The 16,871-nt window shown below is 44.6% G+C and overlaps 2 protein-coding genes across 2 annotated transcripts in view; one reads left to right on the top strand and one right to left on the bottom strand.

Annotated features, from left to right (window-relative positions):
- Positions 1–16,871, top strand: part of slc24a3 (solute carrier family 24 member 3) — a 340,988-nt gene that overhangs the window by 302,771 nt on the left and 21,346 nt on the right. The window contains exons 8-12 of the mRNA XM_073051404.1: positions 5,320–5,345; positions 6,838–6,891; positions 11,939–12,075; positions 13,036–13,196; positions 15,276–15,543. Coding sequence (XP_072907505.1) covers positions 5,320–5,345; positions 6,838–6,891; positions 11,939–12,075; positions 13,036–13,196; positions 15,276–15,543 — 646 coding nt within the window. The remainder of the gene's footprint in view (positions 1–5,319; positions 5,346–6,837; positions 6,892–11,938; positions 12,076–13,035; positions 13,197–15,275; positions 15,544–16,871) is intronic.
- LOC140730657 (uncharacterized) overlaps positions 1,808–16,871 on the bottom strand; it is a 45,416-nt gene continuing 30,352 nt past the window's right edge. Inside the window, exon 2 of the mRNA XM_073051405.1 lies at positions 1,808–5,089. Coding sequence (XP_072907506.1) covers positions 2,248–2,973 — 726 coding nt within the window. The 5' untranslated portion in view covers positions 2,974–5,089 and the 3' untranslated portion in view covers positions 1,808–2,247. The remainder of the gene's footprint in view (positions 5,090–16,871) is intronic.

The following is a 16,871-nucleotide window of genomic DNA, read 5'->3' as shown; positions in this document are numbered from 1 at the left end:
CCCCCCATCAGACAGAAGATACAACAACCTGAGAACACATCTCACCAGCCTCAACGACAGCTTATACCTCACTGTTATAAGAGTCTTGAGTAGACCTCTTGCTTGATAAAGCTGGACTTCTAATCTTTCTTTCTGCCGAATAGTATCCCTGGCATTTTACTGTCTCCCTTTCTGCGCGTTCTCTATAACTGTAACTCTATATTTTGCATTTTGTGATTGCTCCTCTGTTTGTACTATCTTAACGTACTTATGTATGGAATGACCTGTCTGAATGGTACACAGACAAACAACTTTTCACTGTATCTCGGTATAGGTGACAATAATGAACCAATTACAATTAACTTTGCCCATCCTCCCCATAAAATGTTAATGGCCTGTGTTCCGACCGGGGCTTTAATGTAACTTACTAAGTAAGGGGCTAGCGTATTAGCCATTGAGAACAGGTTTGTCATCGCCCATTTTGGGATTGTTACCCAACCAAATTCACAATCAAGTTTAATATCACTGTTGCAATAGGTAATAATAGAAAATATAAATTGCTGTATATATATTTAGAATTAGAATTTTATTTCTTTTTAAAAAAGAAGTGAGGCTGTGTTCATGAGTGCATTGTCCATTCAGAAATCTGATGGTGGAGGGGAAGGAGCTGTTCCTGAAACATTTAGTGTGTGCTTTCAGACTCGTGTACCTACTCCCTGATGGTAGCAATGAGAAGAGGCATGCCCTAGATCAGGGGTGGCCAACCTTTTACATTCTATGCATCAGTTTTTTCACGCACAAGTTCAGATATGCCATACAACTCTTGTAAAAATATGTTAATATAGACATATTTAGCATTTTTACATGATATATTGATTTAACACAAAAACAAGATAAACATTACTTACCTTAATGAGACTTTTAACAAATATATTTTGTCTTCTTTTGAATTCTTCCTTTTTCTTAATCACGTATTCTTTCCATAACTCAGACCCAAGCACTAGCTTCAGTTTTCCTTCTATTTCAGTCTGATGTTGTGTTTTATAGTGTCTATTAAGATCATGTCTTCTATTATGTGAGAAAGTGTTTTCGTTTTAGTAATTTTTTTTATTGAAGTTCATCATCAAACAAACATTTCCATAAGATGTATTTCAGACATTGTACCTATATATCTTATAATCATATATATCACAAATCTCCACAAAGTATTTATCTGAGGTCCACTCTTATAGAAAAGAGTGGAAAGAAAAAACAAGCAAAGGGAAGAACTATGTACAAGTAGGGAGTGATCTTTTTTTTACAACAGATTCATTGATTTGTGAGAATAAAATCAGGCCTATGAGGCATTATGTAGTTAAACCATTTTTCCCAGTATGAATCAAATTGTTCCAAATGGGATAAAATTCTCTTACGTTTGATTAGATTTAATAGCCCATTGACATTAAAAGAAATGAATTTTACTTTGTCCTTAGCCATCTGTATTTATCTGTCAATCTATCATTGAAATTAGAATGAAACTTAATCGATCTACTCCCTGAACAAATAAGAACCAAGCAACGCAAATAATAACAAAAATGGCAACGAACGTGTGATTCCAAGGCTGAGGTCTCTAGTAGATGACCCTGCGTTGAGCTAGAGGAAATGTCTAGCTGTGGGGGATAACCCCTCCTACTTGTGAGTTGTGGGCCCCCATTGCAGTATTCATAAAAGTCAGTGAACAAATCCATTACACAGAAAAGATTTCCCTGTGTACTCATATATATATATATATATATATATATATATATATATATATATATACAGACACACATATACATTACATATATACATATTCTCATTTTGGTGGGGAAAAAGGAGTAAGTGAGCAAATAAAGAATAACAACTAAGTAATATAAAATCCACATTATAGTAAGTATTTCTCAAGATAGGTATATCACCGTGTACTTTTGATTCCGTTTAGCTTCTCAACATTTTTTAAGTTATCCGAACCTTATGGCTCTTCTGGAGGGGGTGAGAACCCTTTGGGAAACTTCCAGTCTCTTCCTGATATATTTCTCTCGGCCTCCTCCCGTCTCCTGCCTTCTTGATTCTCGCACTATTTCCCAAGCCAAGCGGGATAATTCCTCAGTCAGGCTTTCCTTCGTTTTGGTCATGCTGACGGGTAACCCTCTGGCCTTCATGTCTGTAGTTGCCTCTTCCACTGTCTGGTACAACCGCGTCCCGTTGTCATAAAACACTCGAAGTTTAGCAGGGTACGGAGTTTGAAATTTAATCTTTTTTTGCTTTAGTACTTGCTTTACTTCGGAGTATTCTTTGCGTTTCTGCAGGACCATGGAGGGCAGTGTAATCTTGGTCGAAATATCTTAATTTATCGTCGAAAAACACTCTTTTCTTACCCCAGGCCCTTCGTAGAATCTCCGCCTTGGTGATGTACCGAAGGAATTTAATTATTATTGAGCATGGCTTTCTATCCTGGGTAGGTTTCGGGAATAACGCGCGGTGGGCTCTTTCGACTTCCAGCTTCATAGCTGAGGGAATATCCAGCGCGTCCCGCAGTAACTTTCCGACAAACTCCGTCATGGACGAGCCCTTCGCTCCTTCGGGAACGTTGTAGATTCTGATATTTTTCCGCCGTGATCTTCCCTCCAGGTCAAGCAGTTTACCTTCTTGGTGATGTAATATTTTTATTGTCTTACTCAGTATCTGTTCCACGTTTTGAATGCAATCTTCCACCTTCTCAATTCGAGTCTCTGCCACCGCTATTTTTTGATTGACGCTGGCGAGCTCTGACTTAATATCACGGAGCTGCTGCTTTATTTCTTTCTGGACCTCCATTATTTCTTTCAGGATTTTGAAGATATTCGCCGCTTCGCCTGAGCGAGGCCCGGCGTCCGCCTCGCTCGCACACGGTCGGGTTGGAGAGCCGCTCGCTGCACTCCTCTCAGCCACAGGCTCTGCAGTGTCGCTTTTTCTATTCCCGTTCTTTTTCCCCATTCTTTCCCCTCTTTTCAGTTCAAATATTTTTCAAAAAATATTATATTCGATGGGATAATGGGGCTTAATATGCGTTTTTCCGGAGGAGCTAGTGACTTCAGCTGCCATTCTGGACGATGACGTCACCGGAACCTGAGAAAGTGTTTTCACAAACAATACACAGCGGTTTTCCTGACGGGCCCGCTATAAATAAGAACTCATTTTCCCACCATTCATTGAATTCACGCTTACTATCACTTTCTGCTTTTCTTTTGCTCATTTTCTTTTGCACTGTGATGGGTAACTGAATGTAAAAACAAGGCTTAATTTTCAAAAAAGTACAAAATTGCAAATCTTCACAAAGGACGAACAAAGCACAACTCCATAGTGCACGAGTGTCAATTGCAAACTGACTGGCAAAAACCTGCGACACACCGCTGGTGCAGACGCCTGGCGCTTCAGGATCAAACAAGTGTCAAACGTGTATTGAACAATTATGGAACGACTGCAGAATGGAAGTCCTTCTTTCCTAGTTTGACTCATTGAACATTTTTGTTAATTGAAAACAAATTAATGTGAAAGAAGATAACATTCGCCAAAAGATGTGCATGAAGTAATAAAATCGCTAAAAATAATTGCTAAGTTTTAGATTTATTCTCAGTAAAACCCATTTCTAGCTCTAAGCTACTTGAATTCCTGTTATAGATTTTTTTTCTACAAATCGGTTTTTGGTTAATACTTTTGCATGAGTAGGCTTACTTTTTTATTATCATCACCGGGGTGCAATGGTCACTTCTAATCATCCAGTGCACCACTTTTGGCACATGTGCCATAGGTTGGCCATCCCTGCCCTAGATGATGGGGCCCTTAATGATGGGTGTTGCTTTTTGAAGGTGTCCTCGATGGTGGGGAGGCTAGTGCCCATGATGCAGCTGGCTGATTTTACAACTTCCAGCAGCTTTTTCCGATCCTGTGTAGTGGTCCATCCATACCAGGCAGTGATGCAACCAGTTAGAATGCTTTCCACGGTACATCTGTGGAAATTTGTAAGCGTCTTTCATGACATACCAAGTTTCCTCAGACTCCAAGTGAAATAAAGCTGCTGTTATGCCTTCTTCGCAATTGCATCAATTGGGACCAGGAAAGATCTACAGTGATGTTGACACGGAGGAATTTGAAGCTGCTCACCCTTTCCATTACTGATCCCTCTTTGAGAACTGGTGTGTGTTCAACAGCAACAGGAGAGTTCCTGCCATCAGCCACACTCGACTCCTGACGAAACCAGCCAGTTAGTTGCCTCATTAGGTGATACACCTACTTATGGAGCGGTTTCTTAGGCAGATTGTTATTTGTTTGTTTCACCCCCAGAATCTAAAATCATCAAAATTTTCTTTATTCCATCTTGAACTGACTGGTCCAGAAGATACCCGCTGCACGGCAACACTTGGGCAAGTTCCATGTGACTGCTGGCTGACCCAGCAAGGGCCAGGGTGTTCATGGAGGTGAGGTGGAGGAGCAATGGGACTACCCACTTCAGTGCAGCTCCCTGCTTCTGGAGCTGGGCTAAATGCGAAGGCTGAAAGGGTATCTGATGGAGGTGCACAAAATCACAGGGTGAATGCACTCGGTCTTTTCCCCAGAGTTGCAGCATCAGGAACTCGAGGGTATAGGTTTGAGGTGAGAAGGGAAATTGAAGGGCAGAAGGGATGTTGTCTGTGTGGTATGTGGATTGGAAAGATTTAGAAGACTGACAAATGGGGCTACCTGGGTGGGGGTATTTTGGACATCATGCAATAGTGGGGCAGAAGCATCTGCTTCCATGCTGTATGACTCTAAAATGAACCTGCCTCAATGTAGGTTGTTATGCTCGGTGACAGATTGTAGATAAATAAGTCTATAGTTTCACATTTTCAATGGCCTCACTTTTATCGTGGGGGAGCAGTGTGCCAGTGGGGGCAGATGGGTGAAAGAACTCTTCTTGCAGATGCACTCCTCACCTTGGTTCCAGTACACTGCTTGGAGCACAGCCATAAAGCTCATAAGTGCAAACGTTGTCTGCTTACTACAGCCTAACTACTGAGGTCCATGTGATCTTGATACTGTAGTGTGTTTCAATGACAGTTGTCTTCGTTAAGTCCTGAAAGAGAAGCAAGAGGTATTATATTAATGCAAGCCTTCCTTGGTACATTACTTTCACTTGTAAAGATGAAACATATCCTTTGATATTTATTTACTTGATAATGTACGTAATTTAACATTGACTTTGATTGGGATTGCTGCCTGCTCAAGTATTGCATTTAAAATGGAAACCAAGCTCTGAAATGACTGAAGGGTCGTTCTCAGTAAATTTTCTCTCTTTCTCTCCAGATTATTTATGATGAAAAGGTTTCTTGGTAAGTATCGCTCACGAACATTCCAAATTATAAAAATGTTATACCTTTCTGCACTCGCCTCAGAGACTAAGGTCATACTGTGTGGAAAATGGCTCTTTGACCCGCCATGTCCATAGCAACCATTTTGTTCATTTGCCCTAATCCTATTTGCCCGCATCAAGCCCATATCTTTCTATGCCTTGCCCATTCAACTACCTGTGATTGTATCTAATTCCATCACCTCTTCTGACAATAAATTCCAGATATATATGCCTCTTTGTGCAAAAACAAAACTTACCCTCAGCTCCCGTTTAATACTCCTACCTCTGATCTTTAGACTTTGCCCTCTTGATTTTGATATCCCTGCCATGGCAGATAGATTCTGATTATGAAAGCTGTCTATTATTCTTATAATATTAATTACCTCTGTCAGGTCACCTCTCAGCCTTCCTCAATCTCGAGAAAACAAGCCCAGCCTACACCACCTATCCCGATAACTGGCCAATTCTGACGAACCTCTATTGCATCTTCTCCAGCACAGTCACGCATCCCCCTAGCCCAAAACCGCACACAACAAGGGGCCACGGTGGAGTAGTAGTTGGCACGATGCAATTACAGCTCGGGACGTCAGAGTTCAGAGTTCAGTTCCAATGTCACCTGTAAGAAGTCTGCACATCCTCCCTATGGAATGTGTGGGTTTGCTCTGGGTCCTCTGCTTTCCTCTTCAGTCCAAAGACGTACCGATTAGTATGATAATTGGTTATTGTAAATGTTCCCTTGATTAGGCCAGGGTTAAATTGGGGGTTACGGGCATAGTTTGAAGGGCCGGAAGAGCCTATTCCGCACTGTATCTCTAAACAAAATAACTAAGCACTCCAAGTGTGGCCCAACGAGTGATTTGTAAGTTGCAATGTAACATCACAACTTTTATATTGTGTCCTGACCTGTGAAGGAAAGCAAGCCATATGTTTTCTTTGCACCCTCTCCATCAATACTCTACACTCACTCTCTGTACACCAGCTTCCCACTACACACTGTTCACCAACACTTCACGTTTGCTCTGAGAAACGTCCCCTGTTCATACATTCACTCACACTTCATCCACCCAGTCTGTCAGTACAGCACCTTCTCAGTTAACACATCCCCTTTACTTTGGCGCCATCACCAGCTTTTGCTTCTTTCCCCATCCGATACGTGTGGTGGTCATGTACAACCGAGGAATACTGTCTGTGTGGTCTGTAATGCAATGCATGTCAATGAGCTAGGATCACACAAAATGCTGGAGGAACTCAGAAGGCCAGGCAGCATCCAGGGAAAGGAGTTTAGTCGACGTTTCGAGCCAAGTTCCAACTAGATTCTTTTCCATAGATGCTGCCTGGCTTCTAAGTTCCTGGAAGAGTGAGTGAGTGTGAGTGTGTGTGTGTGTGTTTTTCGCTTGGGTTTCCGGCATCTGCAGGTTTTCTTTTGCTTGTCAATGAACTAATCCTAGGATTTGTATCACTTTCCTCCTCAGGTGGGAATCTCTGATCTTGATACTAATGTATGCAGTCTACATCCTGATTATGAAGTAAGGACTCATTAATTTTTAATGTTCTCTGGAACTTGGTGATAGAAACTGCCCGTTAAATAATGAACATATCTTTATCTTCAACCCTTGAACAGGGCAGCAAGGAGATTGACAGTCTGCATCCAAGCATGTGGTTGTAACGACTGACCCAGTTTGATTCCCATTCTCGGCTCACTCAGTGATAAAGATAAAGATGAGCTTTATTTGTCACATGCACAGCAAAACATTGAAACATACAGTCAAATGAGTCATTTGGGTCAAATTAGATTGGCAAGGTTGTGCTGGGCAGCCCACAAGTGATGCCACATTACCAGAGCCAACATGCCCACAACTCATAACTCTTTGGAATTTGGGAAGAAACTGTAGAATGCAGAGGAAACCCACACAGTGACGGGGAGAATGTACAAATTCCTCATAGACAGTAGTGGAAATCAAACCCTGATCTTACAGCTGGCTCTGTAGAGCAATTACCCTAACCGCTAGGACACTGTGCCACCCTCAATGGGTGTTTTAGGGGAGTGCAGTTATGTCCTTTGTGTTGGTGCGTGGCCAAGTGGTTAAGACGTTGGTCTAGTGATCTGAAGGTCGCTAGTTCGAGCCTCAGCTGAGGCAGCGTGTTGTGTCCTTGAACAAGGCACTTAACCACACATTGCTCTGCGACAACACTGGTGCCAAGCCGTATCGGCCCTTGCCCTTTCCTTGGACAACATCGGTGGTGTGGAGAGGGGAGACTTGCAGCATGGGCAACTGCCGGTCTTCCATACAACCCTGCCTAGGCCTGCGCCCTGGAAACTTTCCAAGGCACAAATCCATGGTCTCTTGAGACTAACAGATGCCTATAAGTTATGTCCTTGAATGCTAAAATCCACGTGGAAGAACAGATCAGCTGAATAGGATCGACTGAACGGCCTCCTGTGTTGAAACAATGCTGTGGATCCTCCATGCTCACTGGAGACAGACTGGCAGGCAGAAGAACAATACCAGCAGGTACATGCCTGTTGGATGATTGACCCATGAAATTCAGCCACAGCACTTTCTCCAGGCTCCAAACTGGCAGAACTGATCAGCCCCCTGATAACCCATTGGGTTCCAGAGAAGCACATAGGCTCAAGTTGCCCACACAGCTGGCTTTGGCAGAGACAAAAGCCAGTTCAAAGATAGGAGCCACGTACAGAGCAGAGATGACTCCTCTTATATTCCCAGAAGAAGTATCCATGGAGAGAAAGAAACACTGGGCACTCACAACTACTGTGGGGTCACTTACAGTGGTGGGACCACTGAAGCACTACACAAGGTGCGGTTTCAAAGGCCTGCTGTCATTTTTCAGATGACAAGAAAGTAATGTTTCACAAGAAATGCTTGACACAGAGAACAACCATTCAGCCTAACATTTCTCTGCTGTTCAAAACAAGCCCGCCTAGCCTGAACCCACGTTCCACACTAGGTCTACAGTTCTACCGGTCACACATCTGCAAGTACACATCCAGCTAGTTTCCAAGTCTGTCGAGGGTTTCTAACTCCCAACATCCTCTCAGTCAGTGAGCTCTGGACCCCACTGCCCCCGTGAGCACAAAAAATAATGCTTTCCTCCCCTCCCCTCGAAGTCACTTTGGATTTTGACCCCAATGTAGGGTTCTCATTATTATCCTTTCTGGACTCCTCATAATTGTATACATTTAAGACCCCATTCAGCTTCTTTTCCCAAAGAGATTATCCACAGTTTATCGATCTTATTCCTTCAGCTGACAACTTTCCAGCTGAGTAAATCTCCTCTGCACCCTCTCCAGTGTGATATGCTGAGTGGAAATGTGTGTGGTGTCGAACTGTGATGTTATACTCGGTTCTGTATCGTGTCCCCAGTTTTATATTTCACCTCACGTTTGTGGGAAGTTTGAGATGGTTGTTAGGTGAAGGTGTACGGTATTTGTGGTGGGACCCTGAAGACTGAGACAGGGTTTCATTAATGAGCTAAAAGCAGCTACACTGTATGAGGCCCTGTCAGACCGATGACACCGTGTGGTGACTGACTGTGTTTCTGCTCCTTTCGTTGTCTGCATGGTGTGACTGCTGACTGTCAGTCCTCAATCTCTGTGATGATATTCAGAAAAAAATGTCTGCAGTTTGCACTGTGCAACCATTCGTAAAACCTCAGTCCAGTCTTGCTTCAGAGGGGTCCTATGTCTACCCACAGATCAGAACAAAGGGCTAACTGTGCGCTGTAGGTACCTGCAGTTTCTGAAGAGTATTAACTCCAAAAAAAAAAAAAATAGATTCTGAAAGAGCTGGACGCAAAAGGTCGACGGGAAGAAAAGTAGAGCTGACTTTTTGGGTCAAAGACCCTTTGTCAGAGCTGGGAAGGAGACTAAAGGGACTTGTTAAGCTGCACAAAGGGTGGGTAAGGAAGATGACTCATAGGAGGAAAGTGGGTTCACCATGGAGATAAGGCTCTCAATGAAGATAACAACCAAAGGCATGAATGAACAGGACAAAAGGCAAGGTGCTAGAGGAAGTCAACAGCCGACGCTACCTGACTTGCACCAGATTTCAGCACTGGTGCTGTCCTGTGTCTCCATTGAGTGACTGGGGGCAGTTAGAGAATGAGAACATAGACAAGAGCAGAGACAACGGATGCAGAGCAGGAAGACTGGATCAGACTGGGCGTGTCCTCCACTCCGAGGAACAACTTCAGTTAACCAGGTGTCACTCCACTTATTTTTATAGAGGAATATTGGTTGAAGGGTGGGGTGACGTAGCAAATAGGAATGGGGACAACTGTGCTCGGTATCCAAAGAATACCGAGCAGTGGTATAGTGGATTTCTTTCCCTATTCTGTGGGATGCTGGACATGTCCATTGGAATACAGCTGGCCCTGTGTGTGTGGCCAGTAAGTCATTGTAACCTTCCATTCATTAGTTCATCACCTCTTGCAAGCTGATACCGGTTGCTGAGTGAGAGGTTCTCCATCTTATCCAGACACCTGTCCCTTAGCTTACACATTGACATCAAGCTCCCAAGTCAATGGACAACACATCATTGGAACCCTATGTCCTCATCATCATTAGCTCCTCTAATGCATGTACAGGTTTTTGCTCCCAATGGATGCAGGATGACTTTGGAACTATAAAACCTACCTGAAAGTCAACTCATCATCGAAAGAGCGCAGGAAGTCAAATTTGAGTTTATTGTCATATGCACACGTGTAATGAAAAACTTGCAGCACAATCACAGACTCAAATCATACAAGCTGCATTCATAAGAAGACCATAAATTAAACAAATTATGCACACATTTTACATGAAATGATACAATTAGAGCCAAAGAGAAACAAAGTCCATTGCAGTGCAAAGCAATCAAAGCTGGCATAGCGCTGCTCTACGGAGGTGGTGGTTAGGGTTGTGCTGGTTGATTCAAGAACCAAATGGTTGAAAGGAAATTGTTGTTTTTGAACCTGGTGGTGTGGCTCTTCAGTCTTCTGTACCTCCTGCTGGGAAAAGATGACATGAACCAGATGGTGGGGATACTTGATGACAAATGAGAACCATCGTTGGGTCGTTTCTTAATTCATTCATCTTTTGAAATCGAGATATTACTGGCAAGACCGTCATTTATTATTTCTAACTGTGCTTGGGAAGGTTGTGGTGAGCCGTCTTCTTGAACCATGGCAACCAGTCTGTCGGAGTTGCTTCCATAGTGCTGTTGGGGATTGAGTTCAGGGATTTGGATCAGCAATACTGAAGAAACAGGGATATATTTCCAAGACAAGATGGTGCGTGACTTGGAGGTGAACCTGCTGGTGGCCGTGTTTCCATGTTCCTTTTGTCCTCCTTCCTGATGGTGGAAGCCGTAAGTTTGAGGATTGATGACAGAGTAGCCTGGGTGGGTGGTGCATTTTGCAGATGGCACACACAGCAATTGCAGTGTGCTGATGTGGAGCAAGTGAGAATGAGGTGGTGGATGGGGTGCCAATGACGTGGGCTGCTTTATCCTGGATGGTGTCCAGCTTCTCCAGAGTAGTTGGTTCCATGCTCAAGAGGGTAACTGGAGAGTTTTCTAACTCTGCTAGAAACTCATGACTTGCAGATGGTTGTGAAGCTTAGGGGTTACGTGAGATGAGTCATTCATTGCAAAATGTTCAATCTCTGGCCTGTTGTTGCAGCTGCATTGCTTATTTACCTAAATCAGTTATGTCTCTGATGATTGGTGACCACAGAATACTGCTGGAGAGGGAATGACACTGATAGGTGGTAAAGCCGTCCCCCATTGGAGGTGGCCGTTACCTTGACTTGTGTGACACGAATGTTACCTGCCCATGCCTGAATGTCGTCTCGTGCTTGCTGCACGTCAACGTGAACCACTGTCTCTGATTGGCACATTGCAAACGTTGGAAGAGACAGCAAGGTAGAGATCATAGAAGAATTACCATAAAATGACCTAGATAACCTGGTGATATCAGGGATCAGAACTCAAAGTGAAAAGCTTATCAGTCTCATTATTGGGTCCATTCTGTACTTAGTTCAACTTCCACTGCTACTCCATGATTTCCCGTGATGGGAGCTTTGTTCTTTCCGAGGTGGAGCCTTCGGAGCGATTGGCTGGGTGAAGGACTGGGATGTGGGGCAGGCTCGATTTATTAGAGGAGCAGTTTGAGATTGGAGGAATGTGGGAAATCGGATGAAAGGAGGACAGCATTGATTGGAACAGAAACACCCTGTACAATAGCCTGGCCTATAATAAACATATTATATAATTGAAAACTTATGAAGAAGAAATGTTCTTCATATGTCTTCCCCTGTCTCTCTACAAGTGCCATAGCAACGAAGTATGTACTGGGCTTCATCATAATTACCATGAGAACCTGAATTAATGTTCAAACTTCAAAATATGTGTGTATTATACAACCTTGAGATTTGTCTCCTTACAGGCAGCTACAAAACAAAGAAACCCAAAAGAACCCGTTAAAAAAAAATGTGCTTTTGTAGTATAAACTGAATGTGAAAGAATTACCTTAAAAATACTCTAATTTTTGCTAATTACTGCTTGGACCCAGGTTCAACACGTCGATGCAGATCTTCTTTGAGAGCAAGTGGAAGAAGCCATCTGTGAACATGGCCAACGGGAACACAAGTAATGCAGAAATGGATGACAACAGCAACTGTGATGCCACTATGGTCTTACTGAAGAAAGGTAGGAGTCAGGGTAAATAGCTTGTCTTCAGAATCCTTGGCAATCTTCAGCAGGTTTGCATCACACAGCTCAGGTTGAAGGACGTGTTGCAGAAGTGACTGCTGAGGATGGGAAGGAAGGCAGCAGGAGCAGGGAGGACGGTTCAAAACCTCAAGGCAGCAGCATGTTTGGCCATGGGGAGAAGTGTGGTCATGTTGCAACTCACTGAATTTAAAAGATTTCCTGAGTCCCTGTTACATAGATGTCCAAGAACTGTTGACTGCCTCAGCTGTGATGCTGCTCTGGTCCTTCAGCTGGGATCGTCTGGGTTCCCACTGGCTCCTTGAACTTGCTGTTCAATCTGTTCGGCTTCTCAGTGCTTTATCCACCTTTTTGTTTGAAGTATTCATGCACCACTCTCGTGAAAGCCACAAACTAACACACTTCCAGCCATTTCTGCCCTGGGAAAAGTCTTCACGATCTATGTGACTGATACTGACAAGATGAATGCACACAGCTTTTTTTACCCCAAGTTGGAGTATCAAAAGTTAGAGGGCAGAGGTTTACGATGAGAGGGGAAAGGTGTAAGGTGAAGCTGAGGAGCAACTTTTTCACACACAGGGTAGCGTGCGTGGAATGAGGCGCCAGAGAAAATGGGTGAGGTAGGTACAATAATAGACAGGTGTGTGACTGGGAAAGATTTTAAATTATATGGGCCAAGCATGGACAAATGGACTACTTTAAATATGTGTCTTGGTTGGAATAGTCAAGATGGGCTGAAGAGCTTATGACACTATGATTGAAGAATCCTTCTGCTGTGACAGCCCACGTCCAAACTGTAGGAGATCGTGTAGGGTTACGAAGCGACTCTAGTTTGGGAAAATATACACAGCTTTGGGAAGTTAAAGAGCAATGGCAGCCATTCCACTGGTGAGCGTGATGCCGGTGAAAGGGTTAACACTTTGCGGCTTTCCTTTACAGCCAACTTCTCCCGTAACTCCTCTGTGCTCATGGTGGACGAACTGCTGTCGGCATACCCTCACCAGCTGTCTTTCTCAGAGGCCAGTCTCAGGATCATGATGACCAGTCACTTTGGACCCAAAACCAGGCTAAGCATGGCCAGCCGCATGCTTATCAATGAGGTAACTGAAAGAAAACCAAACAAGCTTGCATTTATATAGCACCTGTTTTACAACCAGTGATGTACCTGCACTGTGGTGATGCAGGAAATGAGTCTGCCGGCTGCAGGAGGTATCAGGTGGACAAACTCAGGTTCGAAGATTCTACCTGGCCGCAGGTAAGACATTGCCTGCCTAGTCTGTGCATGTATTACGGTCCACACCCAAGTGCATGCACGTGCCCAGAAGCAAAGTTCAAAATACATTTATTATCAAAGAATGTATAAATTGTACAGCCTTAAGATTTGTCTGCTTACAGGCAGCCACAAAGCAGGAAACCCAAAAGAACCCAATTAAAAAAAATAAAATAAAGACCAAAACCCACTGCACAGAGAAAGGGAAAAACATACAAATCATGTAAGCAATGCAGTGAGCAACAGTGTTCGGAACCAAAGTGAGTCCTTAGACCCGAACCCCAGAGCAGTGAAGTTGCTGATCAGACAGAAGTAACTTTAAGATAATTTAAGCCTTCTCAGTCCATTGTGTTCACTCGTTCCATTTCCCAATTACGGTCACTCATAATCTTCACAAGAAATGGGGTGGCAAAATCAGGACAACACAGGTTTACACTGAGAGGCAGGAAACTTGAGGAGGTCTGAGGGGTAAGAGTGGTTGAAATCTGCTAGAGGAGGTGGTAGAGCAGGGGACAATCACTGCATTGAAGAGGCATTTAGAAAAACACTTATATAGATGAGGCTTAGATGAATAAAGTCCTGTAACATGGAGTTAGTGCAGGTGGGCAAGAAGATCAACATGGAGTTGTTAGGCTGAAGGCCTGTTTCTGAGGTAAAGTCAAGTGAGACTTGCCCTTGTCCACATCTGTCATTACACCTCTGACCTTTCCTAAGATGAACTCCACTTATCACAGCAGCTACGATTTCCCATGGGTTATCAGTCTCGGTTTTCCTTTATCGCTTCAGAGAAGCAGCTGGCTTTGCTCAGTGCTTCAATGAAGAGTATTTGCTGTAAAAACAATCTGGTTGCCTGCTACCCCCACTGCACTGTCTCAGGACTCCATCTGCTATTGGATAGCACTCCTCAACCACTTGCCATTGTCGCAGTGAAGGTGGGCCACTCAGTGGTGTGAGCATGGCACCTGATTGTCTCTGTGAGGAAGAGGGCCAGGTCGGCTATCCGGTAGTATGGACAAACGGCACGGAGCTGTCGTGTGTCAGATGGCCAAGGCCCAGGAACGGTGAAGTCTTCAGAAAGTGGTAGAATCAGACCAGTCCATCACAGGCAAAGCCCTCCCCACCACCGAGCACAATTACAGGGAGCACTGCATCAAGAAGGCAGCATCCATCATCAGTGACCCTCACTGTCCAGGCCCTGTTCGATTCCTGCTGCTACTATCAGGCAGGAGATATAGGAGCTTTAGATCGAGGTTGACAAAAGCAGATTGGGGTGTTAAATCAATGAGAATTTATTGCAGATCTAGCCTCTTATCGGTGTTTACATGATTTATCTGAGGTAAGGACTGTGTAATAACATGATGCATATAAAACACTACTCTGTCTTTTCCTCAGCATCCACCTCTGGGTTGCCGTGGTTCTCCCTCTTGACCAAAGCAGGCTTCATTTGCAGTCACTGAGTGTTAGAGAAGCAAATCAAGGGCAACCACTGTTGAAGTGGGGGAACCGGGCTGGTAAAGCCTGTACTTCACGTGCAGCCTGCAGTAGCCAATGCCCTTAACCTGCCTGGGCACTGCCAATCTCAGGTGGTCGTGGCAAATGTTAACATCAAGTTAACCAGTGCAGGTCAGCAATAAAATTGTGGTCAGTTCGTGTGGTGAGCAGCGCCATTATTTGCAAGGGCAAGCCCCACCCAGTCTTTGGCTGTGACCCATTGAAGTAACGGATTGCCAAGCCCGCGCTGATGTGACATTTATTAAGTCAAAAAGCAATACAGTCTTGCACCTTTCCGGTTACCTGTCCAGTAATGATGGCTTTCTTTTAAAAGTTCCTCTTTCTGAACCTTTAACTAAATCAGTCCTGGCTGGAATCCTCGGGACAAATGGCTGTTTTCCTGTCCACTGTGTTGCAGAGACAAAGGCTGATCAGCAGCAAGGCCATTTCCAATGGCGAGGCCGAGGTTTCCATCAAAATGCCCGGCAAGCACAACATCGAGAATGGAACTGGGCCAAGCTGCTCGGCGGAGAGGAGCATGAGCGGGCAGTGGAGGGAGGAGGACAGGGCCGAGGCCAGCAATGAGAGAGAGGTGGAGAACGAGGACAACCAGAACAATGAGAATGATGAAGAGGAAGAGGAGGAGGAGGAAGGCGATGGGCCGTACGTGCCATTCCACCTACCTGGTGAGTGGGCAGCAGGAGGGAGAGGAGTTTGCAGTCCCTTTACCAAGGGCCTGTTTATTTTACAACACCCAAATCACACTTCATTCAACATTACTAATCCCACGTCATCTCAGTCAGACAGGGTGATACTCTGCGGATCTCCTGAAATTTCAGCCAAAACTGCCAACATCTGACTTTCATTCCATTTGCCAATGTGCCTCCAGGGTCTTCCCAACACCGCCCCAAAGCTCCTGGTCTCTCAGTCCATTCTCTCAGCTTCATTCCTCCCTCCACCTCAGAGTGCTGTACGAGTTATGACCCAGTTTAACTTCTGGGGAGGACAGTGGCACAACAAGTAGAGCCACTGCCTCTCTGCGCTGGACGCCAAGTTCAATCCCGACCTTTGACACTGTCTGTGAGGAGTCTGGACTTTCTCCCTGGGATTGCATGAGTTTCCTCCAAGTGCTCTTTTCCTCCCCCATGTCCCAGTTGGTAGGGTAATTGACCACTCTCCATTGCCCTGGAGTGCAGGTGAGAGGTTGGAGTGTGGGAGGAGTTGATGAGAGTATGGAGAAAACAAACTAAAATGGAAATAATGTAGGCTTAGTGTAAAGGTTGGTGGTCGCAGTGAAGTCAAGGAGCTGGAGATCTTATCTGTGCTGTATCTCTCTGTGATGCTGAGACTCTAATTCTGTCAGAGTGAGCAGGATCCTAGACAGTCCATACCTACCTTTTCCACAGCTGCTAGATGTGCACACTGCCCACTTTGTTTCACTTTTCACCATTCTGTTGGGTTCACTGCACAATGGTTGGGTGGAGGGGTGGAGTCTAGTCAGGAAGAGATGGACATTTGCAAGAGGCAATCAAAGCAGCTCTGTGGCTGACAACTTGTGAGCTGTGATTGGAACGGTGGTGTGCTGCCCGGGGTGGAACCAGCTATGTTGGAGCTGGCTTACGTGAGGATGTTCATGCAAGGGGACTTGAAAGGTGAGAGTGAGCAGGCGGCCAGTGAGCACTATTCATCCCCTCCTCCCCTATCAGCCTCTATCTCAACCTCCATTTTACTTCTGAATACTTATCGTCTCCCCCCTACTCTCAGGACTCTCAGTCCTGGTACAGTCTTGACCAGAAACATCAGCCGTATCTCCACAGCTTCTGTCTGACCTGCTGAGTTCTTCCAGCCGTTTGTGTTTTTTCTTAAACTAAACCTGGGAACGTACTCAGTGGGTTTGCAGAGGAACTGGTGGTAAAACTGCTTGGAACTGTGTTACAAAATAGTCTTGTTTTAAATGCTAACCGCGTCCAGTACATCTGCTTCACTTGCCGTCCACTTCCAGGTAATTGATGGG

Source organism: Hemitrygon akajei, chromosome 7 (genome assembly GCF_048418815.1).
Source record: "Hemitrygon akajei chromosome 7, sHemAka1.3, whole genome shotgun sequence".
NCBI lineage: Eukaryota > Metazoa > Chordata > Chondrichthyes > Myliobatiformes > Dasyatidae > Hemitrygon > Hemitrygon akajei.
This window is presented reverse-complemented; position numbering and strand designations above follow the sequence as displayed.